The sequence below is a fragment of the Colletotrichum abscissum genome (assembly GCF_030869225.1).
Source record: "Colletotrichum abscissum strain IMI 504890 chromosome Unknown Scaffold_6.1, whole genome shotgun sequence".
In the NCBI taxonomy this organism is placed as follows: Eukaryota; Fungi; Ascomycota; class Sordariomycetes; order Glomerellales; family Glomerellaceae; genus Colletotrichum; species Colletotrichum abscissum.
Genome location: NW_026850503.1, coordinates 1171663 through 1195894, shown reverse-complemented (window position 1 = coordinate 1195894; position 24232 = coordinate 1171663). Strand labels below are relative to the sequence as shown.

Sequence of the window (24232 nt, the reverse complement as noted above, 5' to 3'; positions counted from 1 at the left end):
TCTTGTTACCGTTCATTACTCTTACCACAACGAGTCTGGTTTGATAGGACTGAGAGAAGTTTCGAAGGCTGAGGCAGAGGTTGTTGTACGGAAGAAGAAGAAGAAGAAAAGGAACTCTTGTACAAGACAGCGACTTGAGGCCAAGACAAAGGAAAAGGAAGCAGAAGGGAGAAAACGTGGCCGACAGGGTTGCAGAACTGCAAGGCGGAAGTCAAAAATCAGGAAGAGGGAACAAGAAGAACACCTGAAGATCGAAGGGGGGAAGATCCAAAGACAGACACAGCACGAGACATAATACCGAGGCTCGCTCTCCTCTCTTCTCTTGTCCTCTCCCTCATCCTCCTCTCTTCATCCATCCATTCACCCATCCATCCCACATGGACCCGGAAAAGGCTTCCACAGCCCGCCAAGGCGACCACATCACACCCGAACCGGACTACAGCAGCTATGACTACCCGCTGCCCACCAAGCCAGAGAGCGCAGCCCACGATGGTGCAGCGGCGGTCATAGGCAACGACCTGATTCCCTCCGTCTCCAACGCCGTGGCCGGCGCGGGCGGCGCCAACTACCATCACCAACACAACAGCGATTTCATCAACAACAGCACCAAGAACAACAACAATGCCGCCTACGGCAAGGAAGCCGGAGTAGGAGGAGAAGAGGGTGCCGGAGACTCCACCGATGACGATGACGGCAACTACATCCACCGCACCGACACCGCAGGGGTCGCCTCGACGACAGCAGGAGAGGAAGAAACTTACCCCGAGGGCGGGCTCCGGGCGTGGTCCGTCGTGCTGGGGTCCTGGCTGGCGCTCTTCTCGGCCCTGGGCATCATGAACAGCATCGCCATCTTCCAGACGTACGTTGCGACGCATCAGCTCAAGGGATACAGCGAGGGAACGATTGGGTGGATTTTCTCCGTGTATACGTTCCTCTGCTTCTTTGGGGGTATCTACATCGGGCCCGTGTTTGATCAGTATGGCCCGCGGTGGCTCGTTCTCGCTGGGACGGTGTGTCTTGTCATTGGCGTCATGTTGTTGAGTATATGCACAGGTAAGTCGTTTACACAGAGTTTTGCATCGGCTCGCCTTGTTGTGGCGCGTCGTTTCATCACTCCCTCCCATACTTGCATCCCTCAACACATCCTCTCCGAGCAATACACATACATAAGAGCGCGCTAACACACTCTCCCAGTATACTGGCACTTCATGCTCGCCTTCGGCATCCTCTGCGGCCTCGGCAGCTCCCTCGTCTTCACCCCGTCCATCGCAGCCGTAGGCCACTGGTTCAAGCGCCGCCGCGGCTTCGCGACAGGCATGGCCTCCACCGGCGGCTCCATCGGCGGCATCATCTTCCCCCTCATGATGAAGTCCCTCTTCCCCCGCATCGGCTGGGGCTGGACCATCCGCGCCGTCGGCTTCATCTGCCTCGCCCTCTGCGGCGCCTCCAACTTCCTGATCCGCTCGCGCCTCCCGCCCGCCCGCAACGCGAGCCCGCACCCGGACCCGCGCATCTTCCGCAGCGCGGCCTTCAGTCTCACGACAGCGGGTATTTTCCTGATGGAGTTTGCGCTGTTTATCCCGCTGACGTACATCTCGAGCTACACGCTCAGCCAGGGGTTCAGCGAGTCCTTTGCCTTTTCCATCCTGCCCATCCTTAACGCCGGCAGCGTTCTAGGTAGGGCGCTGCCTGGTTGGTGGGCCGATAGGGCCGGACCGTTTAACAGCAACATGGCCGCCATCGTGCTGTCCGCGGTCGCGTGCCTGGCCGTCTGGCTGCCCGCGGGCTCGACGGCCGCGGGCGTCATCGTCTTTGCCGTGCTGTTTGGTTTTGCAAGCGGGAACAACATCAGCATCAGCCCCGTGTGCGTCGGGCGGCTGTGCAAGACGCAGCATTACGGGCGGTACTACTCGACGACGTATACCGCCGTCTCGGTCGCGTGCCTGATTGGTATTCCCATTGGCGGCGAGATTGTCACGGCGACGGGTGGCCAGTATTGGGGTCTCATTATCTTCACTGGGCTGGTGTATGTTTTGGCCTTGGCGGCGCTCATGGCTGCCAAGTTTGTGTGCGTTGGAAAGGTTATCTGGGGCAATTTCTAGACAAAAAAGAGGAGGAAGAAGAAAGAGATTCGGGCAGGCGCACTTTTGTTACGAGGGAAAATTCGAGGTCTTGGTACATAAAAAGGGATTGGATATCAGAGAGGCATCTATGATGAGAATTGTACATATAATGAAGACTAGACCCGGAGTTAATTGTAATGATGTAAGCTTACCTCATGTTTAACTGTGTCTGTCGTTCCCAAACAGGAAGTTCGGTTTGGAAACATTCTTATGATCGGCTATCGGTGCCGAATCAACATCGACTTCTGAGTCACTTGTGTGCTGAGAATGAGATTTGAGCCGCGGTTGTAACGACGTGAACGCCGACGGGACGTCGTTGCGAAGCCCCGAAGCAAATACGTTCCCAGAAATCCGCAGCAGATTCCATCCCGGAGGTGCGGGTCGGTGGGGCACGGGCCTCCTTCGGCCCGTGCGGAGGAACCGAACCGGCGCTGGAAACGACGGTTTAAAACCCTCGCTGCGTTTCCCAATCTCTCTTCATTGTGGTTAATTTCTTGTCTTCAGTGATTGTTGAGGTACGAAGTTTCCGGAGATAGAGCATTCGACACAGCCTCATACATCGTCTTCGAGATTGACGCTATTTAAACTTAGAAAGACACTATATATCCCAAGGTGAGTTTACGTGTAAGACACGTCATATGAGAAAATGGGTGCCGGAGGACCGAGGTCCGGCGGAGGTATTGGGCCGAGTAATGGAGATGGATTCTCATCCCTCATACTCCTTATACACCATACTTCTGGACATGAATGGGGTCGAATACCGCTACCGGAGATATCAACTATGTATATCAAGTCACTGACACCGTTCAGGTCTCACACACACCTTCGGACGGCCCTTCGTCACCAGTCCATTTTCCCTGCCACCGAGGTCTCACAAATCTCACCACCACACATCATCACTTGACACAGTAAACAGCTACCACTTCTCTGAGACGATCCGTGAATATCACCGCTTCATAAAACACAAACCTCCCCCCAAAAAATGTCTCTCCCCACAGAAACGGCAGAACGCCAAGAAGACGCCTACTTCTCCTCCCAACCGCCCCCCAAAAACCTAGACGCCCACGTCGCCGCCGCCCGCTCCTTCATCGACCACCACGCCGCCTCGAGCCGGCGCGTCGTCCTCGTCACCTCGGGCGGCACCACCGTGCCCCTCGAGAAGCAGACGGTCCGCTTCATCGACAACTTCTCCGCGGGGACCCGCGGGGCCACCTCGGCCGAGTACTTCCTCGAGGCCGGCTACGCCGTCATCTTCTTGCACCGTCAGTTTTCGTTGCAGCCGTACTCGCGCCACTACTCCCACGCCACGGATTGCTTTTTGGATTTCCTGGCCGAGGGCGAGGACGGCACCGTCGTCGCGAACGCGGCGCACCAGGAGCGCATGCGAGAGGTGTTGCGCAAGTATACCGCTGCGAAGAAGGGCAATATGCTGCTCATGCTGCCGTTTACGACGATTACGGATTACTTGTTCGAGCTGCGCGCTATCGCGGGGTTGCTGAGGCCCTTGGGCCCGTCGGCGCTTCTTTACCTCGCCGCCGCGGTGTCTGACTTCTTCCTGCCGCAGGACAGAATGGCCGAGCACAAGATCCAGTCCACCAATGCCACGGATTCTTTCTCTGGAGCAGGGGCAGGATCAGCTACAACGAAAACCACAGCCAAACCCGCCAACTCGAGCAACGGCAACGGCAACGGCAACGCCTCCAACACGGAAGACGAAGAGGCCTTTGACAACTTCGACTCCACCAAGGTAGCAAAATCCAAGTCCCTCGTCATCGACCTCGACCCCGTCCCCAAGTTCCTCCAGAACCTCGTCGACGGCTGGGCCCCGCAAGGGATGGTCGTCAGCTTCAAGCTCGAGACGGACCCGGCCATCCTCGTGCACAAGGCCAAGTACTCCCTCGAGCGGTACCAGCACCACCTCGTCATCGGCAACCTGCTGTCCACGCGCAAGTGGGAGGTCGTCTTCGTCGCGCCAGGTAGGCCGGACCGGTGGGTCCGCGTGCCGAGCGTTCAGCGCGCGTCGTCGTCGTCGGCGGGGGGAAGTGGGGGAACGTGGGAGGACAAGCCGCTTGATCCCAGCGCGCTGCCGGAGAGTGACCCCGAGATCGAGATCGAGAGCTTGATTATCCCTGCTGTACAGGATTTGCATTCGCAGCACATTGAATCGCTGTAGAAGTAGAGAGACCGGGGGTGAAGAGAGATGTGTTGTGTCAGCGAGCGAGAAAGAATTTTCATGTTTTCTGGCAAAACTTCTTTGGGGCAAGCGTCACGTATATAACGGCATAGCGCGCATCAAATGGTAATGAAAAAAGCATATCAAGTACAAGTGCTTCCCTCTCCATCTTTCTCGCTCTCTCTATATGAAAGGTACTCCAAACCGTGCGCGCTGCGTGATGCTTTATATGATACATGTACAACATCCCCCGGATTTTTCCGCGCAGTGCAATTCCATTATTTAGACGTCGACGGCGCCAAACGCCAGGCTCTCATGGGGAGTGACTGCAGATGCAGAACTCTAGGTCGGATGTAGAGCATGAACGTCACCACGCCAAAGACGACGCAGATGATGTTGACAAAGTAGTATCCGTCACGCACCATCTCACACGTGCCGCCACCGTTGACACACTTCTCCTTGTCTGGCTGCAGGGAGCAAGAGAAGGGGTCGGTGATGACAGGGCCCTTCAGGGCGTTCAGATCCGCGGGGTTGCCAGGTTTGCAGGTCGCGACGGTGAAGTAGTCGACCAGACGCAAGACGAAGAAGCGCGGGAACGTGCCGCCAAGATTACAGACGCTGCGGAGGCCATATTAGCAAAGGAACTTGGTCGAGTGATAATCCGAGGATAAACTTACGTAGCCAAGAGAGTCATGTAGGTACCGCCAATGACAGGGTCTGCGATTCTAGCGTGGAAAGCAGAGACGGCGACAAACATGACCGTGTTTGTAAAGGTCGAGAAGACGTGTTCGCCAATGACGACCAGCATGTACCAAGGAGTAACGCCGCCGGCCGGGAAAATGGTGACGGTGAACTGGGCGATCAGAGCAGCAACGAGGCGGCCCATGAAGCCCCAGCACCATAGGCGCATAGGAGTGTATTCCTGAGACCACTTGCCAGCGTAGTAGCCAAGCGCGATTTCAAAAGGGAAATCGATGAGGACCGTCAGGGCCATGTTCTCCTGACCGAATCCCTTGTCAATGAGCTTCAGGTTGGTGACTGCGTCATTGGCCTGAAAGCCAATCTTAGCAATGAGATGAACAATGATAATGGTCTGGATATTCTTCAACTTGAGAACACCCCACATGATCTTGTACACATCCCAAATGCCATCCTCATTCTTGGTTCTCTCCTCACGCTTGAAGAGAGAGAGCCCAATGGTGATGGCAATGTACGCCCAGCCCCAGAAAGTCAGATATCCGCCAAGCGACATGAGACCGTGATCCAGGGGAGAGCTGCGGAAGTAGCGGTTTGCAAAGTCCTTGGAGTTGAAGGCCAAGAACACCGTGTAGGATAGGAAGTGACCGGCAGTGAGACCGACGGTCTGTGCAGTGGATGCATACGACACATTGCCGGGCGTCAGGAGAGTCAAAGCCCAGCCGTCTACGGCGATATCTTGCGTGGCGCACATAAAGACGAGGAAGAACCACCAGCCGGTGAAGTTCCACACGGTAGGACCTCCAGGCTTGCCGGTGTTGGCCATCATGTTCTCGACAGTAGACCCGAGCCAGAGCATACCCAGTCCTGAAAGCAGCTGAATGGGAAGAATCCAGCTCTTTCTGCGTCCAACCTTGGGACTCCAAACCGCGTCAACGATGGGACTCCAGAGAAGCTTCAGCGAGTATGGGTATGAAGCTAGACTAAAGATTCCGATCTCGCTGTACGACATGTGGTCCTTCATTAGGAAGGGAACCGAACCACCCGCGAGACCCATGGGCACACCCTGTAGGAAGTACAGGAGCACCAGCAGGAGGAAATTCCTCTGATCCTGCAACGGCAACTCGAAGAAGCCATGATTATTGGCGATGGGTGTCTTCGGGACGGGGTCGTCGAGGGTGAAGGATTCGCGCGACATCAGGTTCGCGGTCACGGTGTCGGAGCCGGGAGTCGTCGCCTTCCGCCGGAACTCAACGTTGTTCTGGTTCATCCCGCCGTTGGCTTGACCGTTCGTGCCGTCTGTGTCTACAGCTAAATCAGCCAAAGCTTTTCGCTTGACGGACTTGTTTCGGCGTGTTCGGACGCTCATTTGTGCTTGGCTGGTAGTTGAGGAGTGTCTCGGTTGGAGCTTGCGGCGCAATGCTAGTACGCAGTAGAATTCGAGGTTTCGGTTGAGAGCGGCTGTGTCGAAACGTGAGAGGTGGTTTGGGAGAAAGGAAAAAAAGACTTTATGCGACAAGTCGGGAGTCGTGAGCAAAGGAAAAGGTTCTTTGTCTGTCCAGCGAAGACCACCTAGACAGGGTCGAGGGCGGGGTGGAGCAGAGTCCGTGGCAGTCAAGGCGATGCTGTCTTAAACAACAGCTTAGACCAATGATAGACGGTATGGCGCTAGGCACCCAAGCAATCGAGAGCTTGTTTTTGTGTGCGCGAGTATGGTTGGTAGAAGAAAGGGTGGAAAAAGGTGATGTTCGGGGAACAGTGGAAGCGCAACCGTGGCCTTTGACACTTTTGAGAACACGCCAGTGGCAAAGAAGGAATGGAATAGTGGTCGAGTTGGACGTTGCGGGGTCTTGGAAAATGGCGGAAATGATAGATAAGAATGAGATATGATAGTAAAAAGAACTCAAGTCCCAAGTGGACCGACACGTAGTGAATTCGGCAGAAGCAAATCAACACAGCAAGAAAAGGTGTTTCTGTTGCGACGATACCTCGGGGTGAAGTAAACGGGAATTGGGGAGAAGATTCAAAGAAGCTTATCCAGGTCCAGACGCGCTCCACTCGAGTGGGAAGCCACCCGCCGCCCGGCGAGCTCCCTTGGGACCCCTGGCGCCATGCCTCATTTGGCGCCAAACTGCGTAGGTACCCAAGATAATCATTGATAAGATAACAGCTTAGATAAGCTTCCCCGCGGGTCGCATTCCGCGCTGTCGGGACGTTTTGTTGACTGGGTTCAAGTGTCTCGCACTGCGCTGCTTGGCAACCAATTCAATTGTCAACTTCACCAAGACGCGTCGATCGCGTCCAGGATCCCAATCACGTCATCGCCAACTAAGACTACGACAACTGCGCTCTCCTCGCCGAGGAAATCGCGATTCCCTCCTGTCCACACCCGCAACAGACAAAATGTCTGGTGAACTTCCAGATGCTGCTGCAGAAGCTCTCGAACAAGAGATCAATGACCTTCGAGCAAAAGGTAACTGCTTCTCCAAGGGGATCCTTGCCCAGATGCTAACTTGCGATGCGCCCAGCCGCCTCGTTGAAGAAGGAATTGAAGGTCCAGGCCACAGCTCTCATCTCGTCCGATTCGATACGAAACGCCCTCAAGGAAGACAATGAGAAACGCAGCACGATTGCACTCCCTTCCGAATCCAAGGCCGACCGCGACCAAGTCCTCTCCCGATCCAAAGCCCAAGACGCGCACGACCAGCAATGTCTGTACAGAACTTGCGCAACTATAACGACGTTCAAGGTGAAAGACCCGGACCCCAACGCCGTCGATCGAGGCAGCGTCCTGGGCATTCGCATCGAAATCATGTCCGGCGCCAAGTTCCGACGACCATACTATGTCATGCTCAATCGACCGTACAAAGACTCGCGACACCTGCGTGTTCATCGCCATACGGTGCCTCCATGCATCCCGCTCGCCGCACTCGCTGCTCGCCATCTCCCTGCACCCAAGCCTGCCGACGCCGAAGATCAGAAGGTCCAAGATTTATCTCGCTTCGTGCGAACGCTGAGGAGGGAAATTGTGAGATACCACAACCGCACTGCTGTGATTGGCGATCTGCAAAAGGCGGCTGGGCTGGTGGGCGCCGGCAGCGAGGGGGATAACTCCAACCAGGCGGTCACAAGCATCGTTGCCGCAGACATTGAAGCCAAGCAGATCAGCATCGAATGGGCCGATGGCAGGGCGGGCAGACTGGTCATGAGCGAAGATGGGCAGATTCAAAAACTCGTCGTTCTCGGCATGGCGGGACGTGATCGAGAGACCACGCGAGATCTTCTAGGTGACAGCCGTCGCGTAGAAGATGTCGCAAAGCGGTTAGCGACATCTTGAGGACTGGGTCGGGTACGACAAAGATGCTTCTACGAATAGGAAATTATGGGCCAAAGACTGGTCATCCGACGACAGTAGGACCCATTTCTACGGCCTTCAACGAAGATCTTGCGGGATAGACCTCTTAACTGAAAAGCAACCAGATCGGCAAGTTCGTCCGAGTGAGACGAGCACGTGCTAGGTAGAAAGCCGTCCGCACCGGAAAGTCGCATTTGTCCTCTCGACTCATGCGTGACCCTCCGAGCCGTCCGCAACCTGGCCTGAACGCAAATGTACCTTAAGCATATTGCGTTCAATCTGCAAGATTATGCAGCCACAAACTCGGTCCGCAACTCAATCGACCAGCGAGTAAATGGCAGAGGCTTCAAAGTGGATCATGTCAAAAGCAGATCGACTCAAGGTACCCCTCGATCTGAAGATCTGCCGACGATCCGTAGCACCCGACCAAAGCTATGCGGCGAGAAGACGACACCCAGGGCAATGCGACTATTGATAACCGATTATGCGTGTCAAACCCGCTGCAGAGCCATGTAAGTCCGAGACATTGAGCTTGGTCGCGAGGAATCGACTTCGGAATTCCATCATTGGTTGCACCTTGCACGAGTAAAGGATGATGGAACAGATATTGTAATCAAAAGTACGCAACCCATTATATTAGCCTTAACTAATTAAGTTGGGTTTCTCAGACGCCAGAGCCGATATCCTCCTTCGCCCAAAGTTGCGAAGCCCGAGGAGCCAACCCAATCGTGTCCAAGTGAAAACCCCCCAGATTCCCGTTCGTTGATTTTCACAGTCATTAACCCTTATTTTGTCCCATTGTACCCCAAGTTCCCATGGTATATCACCCTCTATGCCTGAATCGCAAAAGCAACGTATTGTCTTTCTCTCTAGTAACATGATGAAAAGCAAAAGGCCAAAAAAAAAAAAAAAAAGCACTGAAGATTCCATTCAGATAAAGGCAGCGGCGGCAGCCACCACGGCGACGACCACACCACCCGCGCGCTGAACGTTCTGTACAGCACCGGCGGTGACGACGGCGCGGCTCGTGGTCGCGGTCGGGTTGGGTCTGGTGACGGTGCCGACGGAATCGGGCTTGGTCGTCGTGGCGGCGGGGGGAGCAGAGGAGACGGGAGGGACGGGGACCACAGGGGGGCTTGATGACACGGGCGGGATGACGACGGAGGAGAGGGTCTGGGGAGGGGAAGGGTTGCTGGGCGCGGGCTGCTCTGCCGGCGCGGTGGTGGCGGGAGGAGCCACGGGCGCGGTGGTCGGGCCCGGGTTGGGCGCGACGGGGACGGGGCAGATTGTGACGATGGCGGGGACGGTGACGGTCTCGTACATTGTGCCGCCGCCGTTGCCGGGGCAGTTGGGGACGCTGGGCGGGCAGCTGTAGATTGTGGAGACGGCGGTCTGGGTGATTGTGGAGGTGGTCCACTTCCAGGACTGCGGCGTGGTGGTGGGCTCGGGCTGCTCCGGCTGGTCGGGCTGGTCGGGCGTCTCTGTGGGTTCCGGGGCCGAGGGGGGCTCGGTGGTCTCCGGGGAGCACTTGTCGCAGCCGGGTTCCTTTGTGTGCTTTGGCTTCTTCCACTTGTGGCCGTCCTTGTCCTTGCCGGGCTTGTCGCCCCATTTGGGCTTGCCCGGGTGGACCCAGTGCCAGCCGTGCTCCTTGTCGCTGTCGCAGTCGTCAATGTAGACGTCCGGGTGGGGAGGGTGCCAGACGGAGATGCAGTCTGAGGGTGGGCCTGTGAGGGGGCCAAAGGTCTTGATGTTGAAGTCTGCGTTGCCGTTGGCGAGGCCGAGGGGCTCGATGCCTGGTGGGTAGCTGAATTGGCCGTCCCATGTTGCGCGGGCGACGGCTGCGAGGCCGACGACTGTGAGGGTTGAGTAGCGCATTGTGGTGTGTGTGTGTGTGTGTGTGTGTGTGTGTGTGTGTGTAAGTGAGGTGGGTTATGGTTTGCTCTGTGTAGGAGAAAGAATGAATGTTTACTATAAAGTAAATAGGGAAGTGTGTAGAGTGAGAGAGAGCAAACGAGACCAGGGTCGATATTGAAGGTATTAGCGAAAGTAATTGGTATCAGAGATACTGAAGAGAGAGAGAAGAAAAGGGGAGTCGAGAAACAAGGTGAAGAGCTGCTCCTTTTCTATCTTTCTTCCCTTCCCCATCGCGGAACTCCCATACAGGGGGTTTAAGTGACGATGGCGGAGACATCGGGAGGAGGAGTGGCTAGGGGCAAAGCCGCTAAGCCCAACATCGCGAATAGACTCACGGGTGTACCTTGGGTAGGTCACTAAATGGAGCTACGCTAATTTGATTAAACGTCATGTCATTATTCCGCCGTACATAGTAGTATCCGTACATACATGGAAGAGAAAAGGCCTGCCGTCCTTTGGACGCCGCCCCATCTAAAGGGGCTGAAAAAGAAGCATCGCCCCGCAGGCCTCCATTGCATGTCGAAGATCTCCGTGATTGGTTAGCCCGTCTCTTTGACGAAGATCAGGGGGGGAAGCCTGGGAGGGGGAGGAAAACGATCACAAGAACGGGGATCACCAAGCTTCGGATGGACGTTTGCTAAAATTACGTTGCGATCAGAAATTGGGACGACAGGTACGGATACGGAGAGATGTGCTTGGTAGGGCCTTGTTTCTTTTCCTACTACGTAACTACGTAACGTTCTTCTCCCAATTCGGAAAAAGAATAGAGGGAACAGAGTGGTTGAAGGAGCACAGCAGGCCAGAGATGGAGATGGAGATGGAGATGGGCGCAGCTGCTGCTCTGCATGAGCCTCTGATACAGGGACGGAGCATGCTTCGGCAGATGGGATCACCCGGGATCCCTGTGTAAAGCAGCCTTTTCACGAATCACCAAGATCTACGGAGTACCTGCCAGCAAACCCGGGGGAAGAAGGTCAAGGAGGGGGGGGGAAAGACGATGTCACCTCGTCCGACAACCAGGGGTAATGCCACTCTGCTATGCCACCATTTCACGCTAATCGTAAATATCCCTGCAGAAATCGTCTCGAATGGTGTTGAGCTTAAAGAGACCTTTGGGCCCGAGGAGAGTCGAGATGGGCTGACCCCTCCAATTGTGAGGCAGCACAGCCCGTCATCCGAACTTTCGAAACACCATAACCCTTGGTTATCCCACGAATCTGGCCAATTTCCAAGGGGGTCAAAGCATCGAGTGCAGGTGTGGCAGCCACTATCTCTTCTTCGCGAACTCCGAAAAGTTGTGGGATTTACTGCGTGGTGCTCGTTCGTATGGTGCGGGTGTTGTGGGATGATGTCAGTGAGGGTTGCTGGTGGCCTCCCCCTCCGCCCCTTCGCGCTGAGGTCTTCAGGCCTAATCCACCTCCCTACCTATTGGTGGAAGTGGAATCGATGATGGCTTCGGCGCTTAATACGGATCTTCTAATGATCTCTCAGCCTCAAGGCTGTTGAGTCGTGAATTGGTGTATGGCCCATCTTCAATGATGCGGGAATCTTTCATGCAGGTTTCTCTCCTTTATGCAGAGAGGAAGGTAGGGAGTATTGAGATTCAATCCAGCTTCTTGACTACGTGAGATCATGTCCAACAAGAATTCACCCTCATGGCATCCATGGTCATTTGCCTTTGAAGAAATCTTACAACCCGCAACGTCCTCCCTTGTCAGTGTCGATTTTGACAGGTGGTCATGACCGCATTTTCGTCTAAACAATGTTGCTTGGCTGCCTCCCCCTTCCCGTCTGCGTCCTGTCAAAAATAGGAAACCACCAACAGAGTCATGAGCTCATGAGCGATCGGCTAAGAAGGATGGTTCGCCTCGTCATGAACTGTAAACAAGCCACAGGAGGGCTTGAGGGTTGTCGTCAAAAGTTTGCGGCTCATGTGCCAGATCCGGCTCCGGCTGCTGTGCCATATACTCGCCACACGTCGGCAGCACAAGGAGGGGAAGGTCTTGCGAAAATGGGGTCCTTGGTCAAAGTCCGAATTTAACTCTACCCTAGCGAGGAGTAGAGGTCGGGGGATTCCCGTTCCCTTCGTCGCCGTCCGCGGGAAACCCAAATAGCCGAAGCAATATCAAGTTTGTAATATTAATGCAATTTGATCGGATCAGCTGTGTGTTCAGTTTAGTCAAGTCGTCTCCACATGGGCATAGCCATTGACGCTATAGCAACTTACTGGAAACCGATGATGGCTCTTGCGCATTCGTGGTATAGGACCCGGGCAGTCCTGTAAGTGAGATCTTTTTTTCTCCCTTCTTCTCTCTCGATGAGAGCGCCAGCTCGGCCCGAAGACTCCTCCGCGTAAAGACCTGGTGGAAATTCGGTTGCCGCGAGTAGCGCACGGCAATGCGATGGCGGTGCTTCCTTGTGCATGGCACAACGGAGAGGCAACCGCTGACAGAAGCAAACCTCACCAGTCGAGAGGCTTCTTAGTCTGTGGCACCGCGGAGCTGTGCGCCCGCTCCGGGCTCTGCTGCCTCTCGTGCTCCTGCGCGCCGCCAATGGCCTCGAGCACGATGCCCCATTGCTCGATCTCGGCGTCGGCCACCTTTTGCCATTTGCGAATGAGGGGGTGGGCACGAGCCACGTCTGCGAAGAGGATTTCATCACCACCGTTGGTGCCCTCAACGTCAAACTTCCAGGTCCCGTCAGTGTTCCAGTACGCCGGTCCAAAGATGGAGTCAATCTTGAGCTCGGCCTTTGCGTCGTCCAGCGTCTGGCGGGCTTTCTTAGAAGAATCCTCATCGTGGCCGTCTAGTGCAGCGGCGATGCCCTCAAAAAGGCCGACAATCTGGCCCGCGAGTGAGCCGACCTCGGCGCCGAGGCTGAAGCCCTCGTCAAAGCCCGCCTGGATGCTGTGGGCTTTGGCGGCGGATATGCCCTCGCGGTAGCCGGCGTTGGTGTGCTCGGCCTGCAGGCGCGGCATGTCGCCCGGGTGCGTTCCCACGGGTGCTGCTGCGCTCGCCGCGTCTTGGGCAAAATTGTTGTTGTGGCCGGCGTGGTTCGGCGAGCCGGGCTCAGAGCCCCAGACGTCGTCAAAGGTCTCTTGGGACTGCGCCTCTGGCAGGATGGTGATGCGGGGATCGTCCATGGCGCTGGTGAATGGCTCGATTTCAGTGTTGTCAATGGGTTGAAGATGCATAGTGAGAGACTAGTCAAAGACTGTGCCGCTCGTAGTCTTGGGCGTTTATGCTGAGGTGACGGAGATCTTCTTTTGGAGGCGATGTTGAGTTTGGATGACAAAGTATGAAAATTTGGAGTTGATTTACAACCAGATCCCCCGCACGTCACAACTTCTCGCACTGTTTTCAACACTCCTCTGACGTGACATTTTCACAGTAGAATTTGGGATCTGTACGGTACGCCGCCACTACGGTTCATCGTGTACTAAGGTAATAAAGTGAGATGGTCCACAATATCTTCACTTCACCTTGTCTCCGCCTCAGATAATTAGTATCCAGATTTCACCAATCATCATGACTTGGGGGAGGGAACGAGTGATGTGCATTAATTCTTCCTCTCTACTTCACTCCCCCAGATTCGCCGGCTCCATGGTCGAATTCGTCTATATCCCTGATCTGTTTCCACAACATGTTGTTCAAGCAGGTTCGATCTTGGCGGGCAGCCATATTTAGCAACAATAACCAAATGAGAGGAACTCTAATGAATAAACATAAACATTCGCTTCCTTCCCTGTTCCATCTTCGCTTTCTCGCAGAAATCTATCGTCGAGACCGACGCCCATGGATATCTAATACCTTAAGATGCCAAGTTCCTCTACCCCAGATTAGCTCAAAGGGATCTGAGATCCATCTATTTCTAGACCAACAGCATCGTCATGGGTCACCAGAAAAAGAAAACCAGGATGGTGGCCTTCCCCGGATCGACGTAATTTCCAATCAAGATGAAATCATCAAGCAAGTATATTTGGATATATCTTTCGTTTCGCTCGTAAACGGATCTAATCTAGCACATGGTATTCCCCTTTTCTGCCCAAAACTTCCTTTATGCCGTATCCAAGACGACAACCTCTGCCTCGGCCTCGCCGATACTCTCAACCTTCAACTTATCCCCAGCGTTGACCGCGTCGACAAACGCACCGTCACCCTCAGACAAGACAGCATCCTCACGGCCATCGATCCTGATCTTGGCCTTGCCGCTCTTCGTCATGGGCAGGTGCACAAACACCTTGCGCTTCGTCTGCTCCGTCGCCCTGCCGCCGACAACCCACTCAAAGCCACCGTCAGCCCCGGGCGGAATGATGCCCGCGCCCATGACGAAATCGGCGTGGATAGGAATCGTATCCGGGATCCTCGGCTCCGCGGCCTTCTCTTCCGCAGCCGAGGCGTCCGAACCGGCCTTGAGCGGCGACAAGATCGTCACAAAACCCTTGCGCTTATCCTCGTCGGCGAAATGGCGCGTGTGGTACGTAGGCGGCAACCCGCGCTTCCAGGGTACGGCCCAGATTTGTAAGAAGTGCACCGTGTCCTTGTGGTGCTCGTTGAACTCGGAGTGCGCGATGCCGGTGCCGCCCGTCGTGAACTGGACGTCGCCGCGGTGCATGCGGTAAAACTTGTCGCTCTGCCCGCCCTCGGCGCCCTTTGTTAGCATCGAGTCGCGGTGCGTGAGCTCGCCCGAGAGGATGTAGCTGAAGATTTCAAAGTCGCGGTGCGGGTGGGTGGGAAACCCCGAGTTGGCTTTCACGCGGTCCTCGTTGAGGACGCGCAGGCTGCCGAAATTGTTGAAGCGCGGGTCGTACCAGTTGGCGAAGGAGAAGCTGTGGTAGGTGTTGAGCCAGCCGTGGTCCGAGTGACCGCGGGTGCCGCTGCGGTGCGGCGTGATCTTTGCGTGGTGGAGGGTCTTTGACATGTTGTTCTTTACTGCGTTGAGCATAGAAGAGTCGGGTGGGTTGTCTTGGGCTGGTGAAGACAGGGTTGTGTTGTTGGTTGTGGACGTTGTGAGTGGAGATGTGATGTCTGTGAAGAAGCTCTTGAGCTGGGTGTTGAAGATGATGATGGAAATGAAGATAGCGAAAATCGCAGTGAGGGTCACGATGCGAGGCATATATACTTGAATGCTCGAGTAGCCTCTCACGAAAAATGAATGGACAGAGCTAGTATGGTCGAGAATCAAGATTCGATCTGGATTGAGAATTGTTGTTCAGCATTTGCAAATCTTGCGGGCAAGCTTATATGTGGTGCCCATGGCGACTATCTACATCTGGACGAACTGCTGCGAGGGTCTTACACATGCCCCCAGTGAAGCTGTCTAAGCCGTTACCTAAGGGGGGCGCCACCGCGTGCGATGACTGGACGACTTTTTTCGCAAATGCGGTGCTTAGGATTGGATTATTCATGCTGACAGCTTCGAGAAGAACGTGGGCCCCGCTCGTTCGGCCCCGCAGCTGCAGACGGGAATGGGTCGCCGGTACCCAACAGGGGTATGTGTGACGCAAGAAGAGTTCATGGGCTAGCCCCAACATCGGGGGATCATCGGCTGTTCGTTGGAAGCCAACTTCAACCTCCCTTCTCCGGATCACAATTCAGGTCGTTTCACATCATCAACTCATCACTACTGATAGATTGACGACTTTCAAGTGAAGCTCTGCCATTAATTACAATACGGATAAGCTTGGGGGCTGATATCGGGTGCTCTCATTTGATTCGTGTAAGACTAAATTCATCTTGAAAGCCAGGTGTAGTGTTGTGGCTGGGCTTGCGGAACTCACAGCCTGCCAAATACTTCATCATTCATACTGGCTATTGTTTCAAGCTATGTGATCGACGCCTATTATTTTGTGCACTGTGCAATCTGGCTACCAAATTTGGCTGTGTACCACTACCAACCAGGCCTACCGATACCTACGTACCTAAGGTAGGTTGCCGATGATTCTCTCCGTCGTAAGTACAAGATTCACTATGGACACAGATACATCACTGTACGATTGCACGACAGCATTTGTATTGAGGGATCCCAAGGGTCGGCTTGTCAATTTCAGCCTTGACACACTTCTTCGCCCTGAGCGGTAGTGTGCAAGTTCTTTGGTGGCATCGTGGAGTGAAAGTAATGACGGCGGTGGTGGGTTCAGGCCTGGCCAGCAGTAGCACAGTCAATATAGATAGACAGCAAGTCCGAATTAATCGAAATAATTTGATGGACCGGATTGCTCGTCGAAGCGATGTCCCATGTACCCAAATCCTCGACGTTTAAGCGAGAGAAGATATGTGAATCATCAACCCCCCCAAAAAGCAAAAGCTCAGGTGCGCAGTCCGTAAATCGAACTGTGCCCCTACGAAATCCTCCATCTTTTGACTTCTCAAGATTTCATACCAAGTTCTGTACTAACGGACCAGGGCGTTATACCGCTCGACCATGGGGATCGATTGGGCTTGGTTGACGAGTTGGGCCGTGGACCTGAGTATAAACCACAGACCTCGGTAGTCTGTCATGGTCGATGCAAGGTAAGATTCATTCATATTCACCACTTCCCTCACCTACTTTCAGCAGTACACGGGTGATTCGTGAGAACACGGTGTTCGGAACTATCTGCATACCTGAAAAGGGGACATCTTGATATCGTAGCATCATCGGCAGTGTAAAGTTGCATCAAGGAAATGGGGGAACGTGTAGGCGATAGTGATGCCCATTGCAGCACAAGATAGCGATCCTTGGTTTTGATTAATTAAAGTAATTGCTCAATGGACTTGATTGCCTAAGCGAGAAGATGTGTTAGGGGACACAAAGAGCAAAGAAGTCATGATAGCTGGCGGTCATTCGAGCCAGGCGACGAAAAGTCTTCACAGCAATATAGAATTTCAGCCTAATCCTGAGGTCAAGTATTCGCAGCAAAAGCGACGTGTTGGCCGCAAAGGTCGTTGCTGTGGGGATAAACATCAACAATCACCGACGTGACGCCTCAGGAAGGAGCGCAGCCACGTACCTTCCGCCCTCCACCTTCCATCCCACAAACCACCTCACAACCCGGAGGTCCTCCTTCACCCTCCTCAAGCCACCTGAGGCACGACCAGACGGAAAATGAGCGACCCTACTTGGGGAACAATTTTGTTCATACCGTCACCAGCAAACAGAAGGCGTCCCATCCGGCGCGATGTGGTCAGGACAAACTGTGTCTGGGGTCGCCATGGTCGCAAACGATGAACCGCCCAAGTTCGAATCCCGCAAGCGCATACGAATACGTACACGATCGACAACCTACCCACCTGGACCTCCATTGGATATCGGCGGATTTTCCCGGCATGTGCACCAAGAGATGTAGCCCCCGTTCGATACCGGGGGGGTGAACTCTTTTGTCATTTGGGTTGGAATTTCATTTTTGTATTATTTTACTTTGACGTGTACAGATATGAGTGTTCTTTGGCTTCTTGGAGTCTGATGTTCCCTACCTACCTTGCCCAATTTTCTCAACACGCCGATGTCTACTTTTCACTCGATGAAATCCATCTAAATGCCCATGATTTACAAGTATGCGACAGCAAGGGTATTTCTGGCGATATCGGTCATTCTTTTCGAATGAACTTGCGTACATCGATTGCTTCATGATTGATTTGAGGTAATACCTCGTGGAATGGTGAGAGGCTGCTTTCGCACCCGCCCAATGATGATCACCTACAGAAAAAATAGGAGTCTCAGGCACAGATTTCATCAAGCCAGAAGACGATATATACGTATGCGATGTTTCTCTGCAGGAAAGCAGCACGTTTGTTGTCTTCCGAATCGCCCATAGGCCATGTAATTTCCAAGCTAGTGGAGCTGAGATTTACTACTCAAGGTCATTCAGACATCTGAGAAACATACACACCAGCCATCTTTCTTCCCTCCATCCATGCCCCTGACATTCCCACTCTTTCGAGCCATTGTGGGCAGAGGGAGTCATTCATGTCATTGGCGACGGGCCTAGTGGGGAAGAGGTTGGTGGTGCCCTGACGACAGGAGACGCACGGCAAACCAGTAAGATGCGAGTGGCAGTCGTGTAAGTTAAGTCGACTAGCTCAGCTTTATTCAATACCAATATTGATTCATTGTGACTCAAAGATCGTCAATAGCCCAGTCTTTGCAACCTTCCGGCACCAGCTGACGGTCATCGCGCTAGAGAGATGTTATGATGCTCCTTGACCTTGTCGAGTCGAGAAACAGTCACTGTAAATATCAAAACAAGAACAAGGTGTATCCGGCTAGTGAGAAGTTCGATCTAACTCGACCGCATTGCATGAATACGGAAAGGTTGAAAAACAAAACTCGTATCACCCAAGTAACATCATCGAGATGAACAAAACTCGATTCTCCACGGTCGACATGCGGTAGGGTAGGCCTTCGAGGTCGGTGGATTATTCCGCGCACGCCGTGTATCGTTGTCGTCATATGAGGAAAGGAGTAGCCGCTTTGACTCAGAACTACTTGCGACCCAGCATATTGAAAGGCCATGAATTGAAATCATGTCGTATCGCTTGTCGTCACCCGGCTGTGGTTATCCGAGGTGCAGGATCCCCCACTGAACTGTCGCGGACACCGCAACGGTGATACTCTGCTCCACACCTACACGTACACACACACAACCTTCATATGATGATCTTACATATAGGAGGGTTCAATAAAATGTTTGATTTGATGAGGAGCGGACGGTGACGCAGTCTTTCACAAGCCTTTGAGGATCAGGCTGACGGTGGTTTACGTCCTGAACCTCACGCCTGTAATTCATTTATGGGACGCGCTATTCACCTGATAACCGCCTATACCTATATCCTCCTAGCTCTTTCAATCAAAACATCATGAAACATCATTACATTCTACGAGCCTGATCTCTCACTTGTGGTTCTAATACTGATACTCGGCGGGTAGGAGGTGGCAGAATCGTTGGTTGGAAGTGCGTCTCCGGTCCTGGGGAAACATACAGTCAGTTAGTCACGTAGTGGTCTCCAGTATAAGGACTGAGAAATACCATGACTTACATCGCTGGTAAGATACCAGAAGTCTACTTGGTGCACCGGACCTGGCGGCATCATCGACTAAAAGAAGGAAGTCTTGTTTCGTCTATGTGAGGCTCACTGGAATTTTGATGGATACCTCTCGCTTGCCTCATGCCCATGCGTACGGATTCTTCTTCAAAAAGTTCGCTTTGCGAATGATATGAATTGGATTTGTTGAGCAAACGTTGTCATCGGGAGCGAGACTTGATTTGAAAGTCCCCACGAGTAGCTGAACAAGGGTCTCTAACCTACCAAGGCAGGCATCTTTCTGTTTCATCAATACACCTTCAGTACTTTAGATACTCTGAGTTGGTATAAAACAGACAAAAAAAAAAAAAAGAGACAGATCTCTCAAGTTTCAACATTGGTTTCCTACCAGCAAAGCCCAACGTCAGTCCATGCATCGAATGCGCTCACAAACAAAGATACCAGCCTGATCTGACCTATTTCGGTGACACAGCAAAGCCGTATAGGCACGTACAAGCTAACTTTGCGAGCCGTTGGTTCCATCAGAGCCTCAAGTCTCTCCAGAAAGGCGCTTCAGCTCTTGTCGACGGGAGAAAGACACGTCAGATCACAGATGCATGGCATCAGAGCATGCATACATCGAACTGCGGCTAGGGACTTACTCGCAACTACAAACTTGGACAGTCATTCATCCACATTTAGCAAAAGTGTTTCTTCCTATCAACACACTACAGAGAGGTACTAAGCAAAGCCATAGCTACGAAGCGGGAGACCACGCCCTAGAGATACAAGCACACGAGTCGTCGCGAATGTAAGACAAGAGTCAACCAGGTACAAGCCTCGCGGCAGACCATAGCGAAAGGACGACGTGCTCGACAATGAGATCCTTTGTGCGTTCAACTAGGTCTCGATTACGATAGTTGAGGAGCTAGAGTCGGCCCAAGCTTTCGACTGCACAGGTTATGAGTATCGGAAACACGTCTAGCATACCACCATAATAGCTCCTTCAGCAAAGTGTGAGAGGCCTGACCGCATATTCCTCGAGTTCATACCACATGATCTTTGTAAGCTAAAGGTCTATAGGAGACGTTTAAGCATGTCTGGGCGTGTAAGTCAATCAACCAGCATGATGAGGATCAATAGTCGTAGTCAAGACCATCCACAGATGTCTGAACAAGTCAGCATAGCTACTAGAGAAATCCGAGGGTCTCGGTATGATTCTAGACCCGTCCACTCAGGTGATCCCTCTTCATCGCGTGGTTTCACCAACGTGACCGCCATCTCATCCCCCAAACGTCTTCTATACATCGTCAACAAGAATACGTCAAGTCAACGAGCTCCGTAAACTCCCAACTTCCGTCACGTTTACCATCACCGTTTTCTAACAGCCCAGTCATGAACCAAGTAGAAGCCCCGGTCTAGTCCGGTCCCCCTAACCGGCCCGTCTAGCCTAAGCGTATCCACAGACACGCCAACAGAGAAATGCAGAGTCAAAGAAGAGGAACCAACTACTCTTACCACCCACCTGACAAGACTGACAGTGACGGTGACAACGACAGTGGTGCCACAGACCCGAGCCAGACAAAAACCTAATCCCAACCACCCGATGAACCGAACCAAGACTACGGAGTACGGAGTATAGCTAGCAGCTATCTCCAAAAACAAGCTCAAAGGACCCCATAAGAAAGACCACCCTGCCATTGAGGGGTAAAATGAGGGGAGGGGGGCAAGAGGCAAGGCAGATCGTCCTGGCTGGCTCTCTGGAAGTCCCGAAGGAGGGGGGTCCCCTTCCCTCCATTCTATCCTCGTAGGGCCCAGGAGCCCGTCACTGTCACCTCGCTTCACCGCCATCAAAGCAAACGACTGCACCATGGCATCAGATCATCAAACCATCAGATTATGATGAGGATGTAGATCGCAAGTACAGTGACAAGAACGTCTTCAAGGTGAGGGATATAGAGAGAGGGGGGAAGGGCGAAGGGGCAGAAAAATGACCAACGTTGTTGGTTTGGCATTTACCGAAACCGAGAACGGACATGGCCGCGCCGCACTCGCTGTTCCAGCCAGCCATTCGTACCATACCACCAACCGCACCTCGGTCAGGCTGAAAGGCCTCTTCAGCTCAAGACAAGCTAGAACGTGCCCAAGAGTCTGTTCGGAAGCCTCGCAACAGCATCCGGGTCTAATCCACAAAAGGGGTTCAACGCCGTAAAGACCAAGAAAGCGAGCGATGCAGCACCCGACCTAGCCCTCACCGTCTCACTCTGAGAAACTCAGGGTCTTCTCCGGCATATGGGGTAAGTGGTGTGTGAGAGTAGACACAAGATGGTCCCCCGTATGATAAGCCCGTAAGGGTTGTGTGGGGGAACGAGGGGGCGGTGTAATCCATTGCTCACTCACCTTGCCCTTCACCACAGAAAAAGCTCACCATGCAAAAGAGTCGCCATCCCGCGCCAGGATACCAGTTCCACGCCCTCGGTTTTCATGGAGAGTTCCAGGCCCAAAAGAGTAATGACCCGGCATAACGGCACCTCTTACGCAGGCGACGGGAAAGAAGAGGGGATTACCCAAGAATTGCCCCGTGCTTTGTGGGTTCTTGACTTCATGGTCCTCCGAGAAGGGGATCCCGTTGATCCAACGGGCGTAGCCGCCGGAGCGGGATTCCAAAGGAAGAAGAGGGAACCGGTCAATCATCCCAACTTCTCCCCTTCGTTATCAAGCTTTCCTCTGTCAGACCCCGAGTGCCAAGTTAGACAGAGACCGTAAGGTACGACGAACTCGATCACGTCAGAAGACCGTAGCTCCATCGGGCTTTGCAGGGAGCCCCCGTGTGTTACTGTTGAGGGGAAAAATCCGTGGTAATCGTCCACATCGGCGACGGTGAGATGACAAATCCGCGTTCTGCAACGATTGCATCGGCGTCGGTTAGTCGTCCATCGCTCGGACGAATGGTGTAGTCCACCTTATGCTTACCACGCAAGAATAAACCACCACTCGGCGACTTTTCCTTGAGATTCGGAATAACTTCACAGACTCCACGCCGCGCGTGAGACCTCCGCCAAACTTCCGCCCAGCGCCAATGTCACCAGCCCAAGCAACAATTCCACCGCGATGGACCTTCCTGCGCGTCGTCCTACCCTCTTTGCCTTGGTACGGTGCTACCTTGATGATTAAGTGACCCTTTGGCTTTCGGATATACGCCCGAAACCGAAGCTCCGCGCCCAATCGCGGAGGAAAAGCGGAGTAGAATCCAAACCCTACTGTCCGCACCCCGGACCCCGGCCAAGCCCGCGGGCCGGGGATAGGACAAGATGAAGGCCGTGAAACCATGTAAGCGGCCAAAGACCCATTCCCTGCCGTGGTCCATGTGAATAAACCACATCCAAACGCAAATGAACGCTTACCAAAAAGCCTCGCGCTTGGTACCAGCATATATCCCTGTGAACGACGTCGCATCCCCAATCGCTGCCGCTTAACCTTATTTCTTCCACCCCGTCACCCCTTTTTTGACGCGCGCTGTACCATGGAGACGGAGACGGCGGTGCGCCGACTATTTCGTTGTGACCGGGGTGGCCAATTTTTCGCACTTCTGTTTTGCCGTGCCAAGAAAGGATGAACCGCGACTCGCGCGCGCCGAATCCCCAACATCGTGAATAGACTTTTCTAAACGTACTGAACTCCTTTTCGAGTCCCAGTCACCGCTCCCGCCCGCCCGCCCACTTCCCTTTACGGAGGCAGGTCCGATGCTCGATCTTCAATGCTAGATAGGCGGACTGTAGGCGTAGCCCCCAACTTCGTCTGAATTTTAGGTTTCCTCTCTTGAAAGGTGAGATTGTCGACATATTGAAAGGCCTGTATTCGAGTCAATAAGCTTTCTCCGAGTTTGGCATAGGGTGAACCAGTAATTAGCCCACTTCCCCTCCAGATCCAGCGATGTTCCGCGTTGGTAGAAGATGATATTTGACTCTAGGAAGTCGTTGCTCACTCCAAGTCATTGTGGCTAGGCCATGGCCTCCCCACTGTGATCAATCTCCAACCTGGTGACACGCACGACACAAGCTGCGGGCGTTGACGAGCGCCATCACCTGCGTAGATTGGGATGTCAAACAGCCTATGAGACTGAGGTTGAAGAGACGATGCCGCCATCAAGCCGGTATTCTTATCAAACTTGTGGCCTTGTGTTCAGGAGGCATATCTGCTGCTGACGTGGGATTGAACGAGCCCCAATCTCTGTTTGGCTTATTCCTCTGGTCAAGATGGAGAGTTTTGTGGCCGGTGACTGGACGGCAGCACGGATACCATAGGCCGAGTAATCGCGTCTTCCGTCCGGCGGGTAATCTCTGTACACCTGTTATTGAAACTTGGGCAGAAGATCTGCATTAGCCTCATTTCACTGCCTGCTGCTGGTAAGCTGACAGGCTTCGCCATTCAATCGGCGCCCCTCCACCCTGTCCATCAACAACGAACGTTATTTTTGGGCAAATTGCAACTCTACAAAGGTGATTAAGGTGCTGATGACGAGAAGTAATCGTTGCTTAGCGTGACCCAAACGACTGGCATTGAGTTTGCCAACGCGACGTCGGGCCTTTTGGAGTCTCTGTGACCACGGCCTTGCAAGTGTGCGGAGACTTTGTCTGTTAGCACGCCACGGGTCTGCCAATGACTGATCACTGAGGGCAGTGACACATCGCGATGCCGATCTCCCAGTATCCAGCGTAGGACTGTTCGATGCCAATCCAAAAGCAGGCAATTGCAAGCATCCAATACTGCAATTCGAGAAATTGTCGTGTCTTATGAGATGGTGAGTGGGCAGAACTTTTGGCCTTAAAACGCCACCTGACTCAACTTCCATGCGAGACGGGGAACATTCTCGTCCGTCAGACTGACTGTGGCGCCTCGGATTTGGCAATATCAGGCAATATTTGGAATGAAAGCCCCTGTTACAATGACAGTTATTAGATAACCACCG

At 53.5% G+C, this 24232-nt stretch overlaps 8 protein-coding genes across 8 annotated transcripts; 3 read left to right on the top strand and 5 right to left on the bottom strand.

Annotated features, from left to right (window-relative positions):
• Nucleotides 1–377: 377 nt before the first annotated feature.
• Nucleotides 378–2102, top strand: CABS01_03387 (major facilitator superfamily transporter; the record flags this gene model as incomplete). The annotated part of the gene is made up of 2 exons (XM_060536762.1): nt 378–1053; nt 1195–2102. The coding sequence occupies 2 exons, from the start codon at nt 378–380 to the stop codon at nt 2100–2102; spliced, it is 1584 nt and encodes a 527-aa protein (XP_060392681.1).
• Nucleotides 2103–3105: 1003 nt separating this feature from the next.
• On the top strand, nt 3106–4296 carry CABS01_03386 (DNA/pantothenate metabolism flavoprotein; the record flags this gene model as incomplete). Its single annotated transcript, XM_060536761.1, has 1 exon — nt 3106–4296. The coding sequence occupies one exon, from the start codon at nt 3106–3108 to the stop codon at nt 4294–4296; it is 1191 nt and encodes a 396-aa protein (XP_060392680.1).
• A 278-nt stretch (nt 4297–4574) lies between these two features.
• On the bottom strand, nt 4575–6361 carry CABS01_03385 (acetyl-CoA transporter 1; the record flags this gene model as incomplete). Its single annotated transcript, XM_060536760.1, has 2 exons — nt 4575–4914; nt 4974–6361. The coding sequence occupies 2 exons, from the start codon at nt 6359–6361 to the stop codon at nt 4575–4577; spliced, it is 1728 nt and encodes a 575-aa protein (XP_060392679.1).
• A 1034-nt stretch (nt 6362–7395) lies between these two features.
• CABS01_03384 (cenp-O kinetochore centromere component) lies at nt 7396–8329 on the top strand (the record flags this gene model as incomplete). Its single annotated transcript, XM_060536759.1, has 2 exons — nt 7396–7465; nt 7521–8329. 2 exons carry the CDS (start codon nt 7396–7398, stop codon nt 8327–8329), a joined length of 879 nt encoding a protein of 292 aa, XP_060392678.1.
• A 948-nt stretch (nt 8330–9277) lies between these two features.
• CABS01_03383 (uncharacterized protein) lies at nt 9278–10222 on the bottom strand (the record flags this gene model as incomplete). Its single annotated transcript, XM_060536758.1, has 1 exon — nt 9278–10222. The coding sequence occupies one exon, from the start codon at nt 10220–10222 to the stop codon at nt 9278–9280; it is 945 nt and encodes a 314-aa protein (XP_060392677.1).
• Nucleotides 10223–12722: 2500 nt separating this feature from the next.
• CABS01_03382 (Yae1 protein) lies at nt 12723–13454 on the bottom strand (the record flags this gene model as incomplete). The annotated part of the gene is made up of 1 exon (XM_060536757.1): nt 12723–13454. The coding sequence occupies one exon, from the start codon at nt 13452–13454 to the stop codon at nt 12723–12725; it is 732 nt and encodes a 243-aa protein (XP_060392676.1).
• An 863-nt stretch (nt 13455–14317) lies between these two features.
• Nucleotides 14318–15376, bottom strand: CABS01_03381 (pirin; the record flags this gene model as incomplete). Its single annotated transcript, XM_060536756.1, has 1 exon — nt 14318–15376. One exon carries the CDS (start codon nt 15374–15376, stop codon nt 14318–14320), a length of 1059 nt encoding a protein of 352 aa, XP_060392675.1.
• Nucleotides 15377–22188: 6812 nt separating this feature from the next.
• On the bottom strand, nt 22189–22719 carry CABS01_03380 (uncharacterized protein; the record flags this gene model as incomplete). The annotated part of the gene is made up of 1 exon (XM_060536755.1): nt 22189–22719. One exon carries the CDS (start codon nt 22717–22719, stop codon nt 22189–22191), a length of 531 nt encoding a protein of 176 aa, XP_060392674.1.
• Between the last annotated feature and the right edge of the window lie 1513 nt (nt 22720–24232).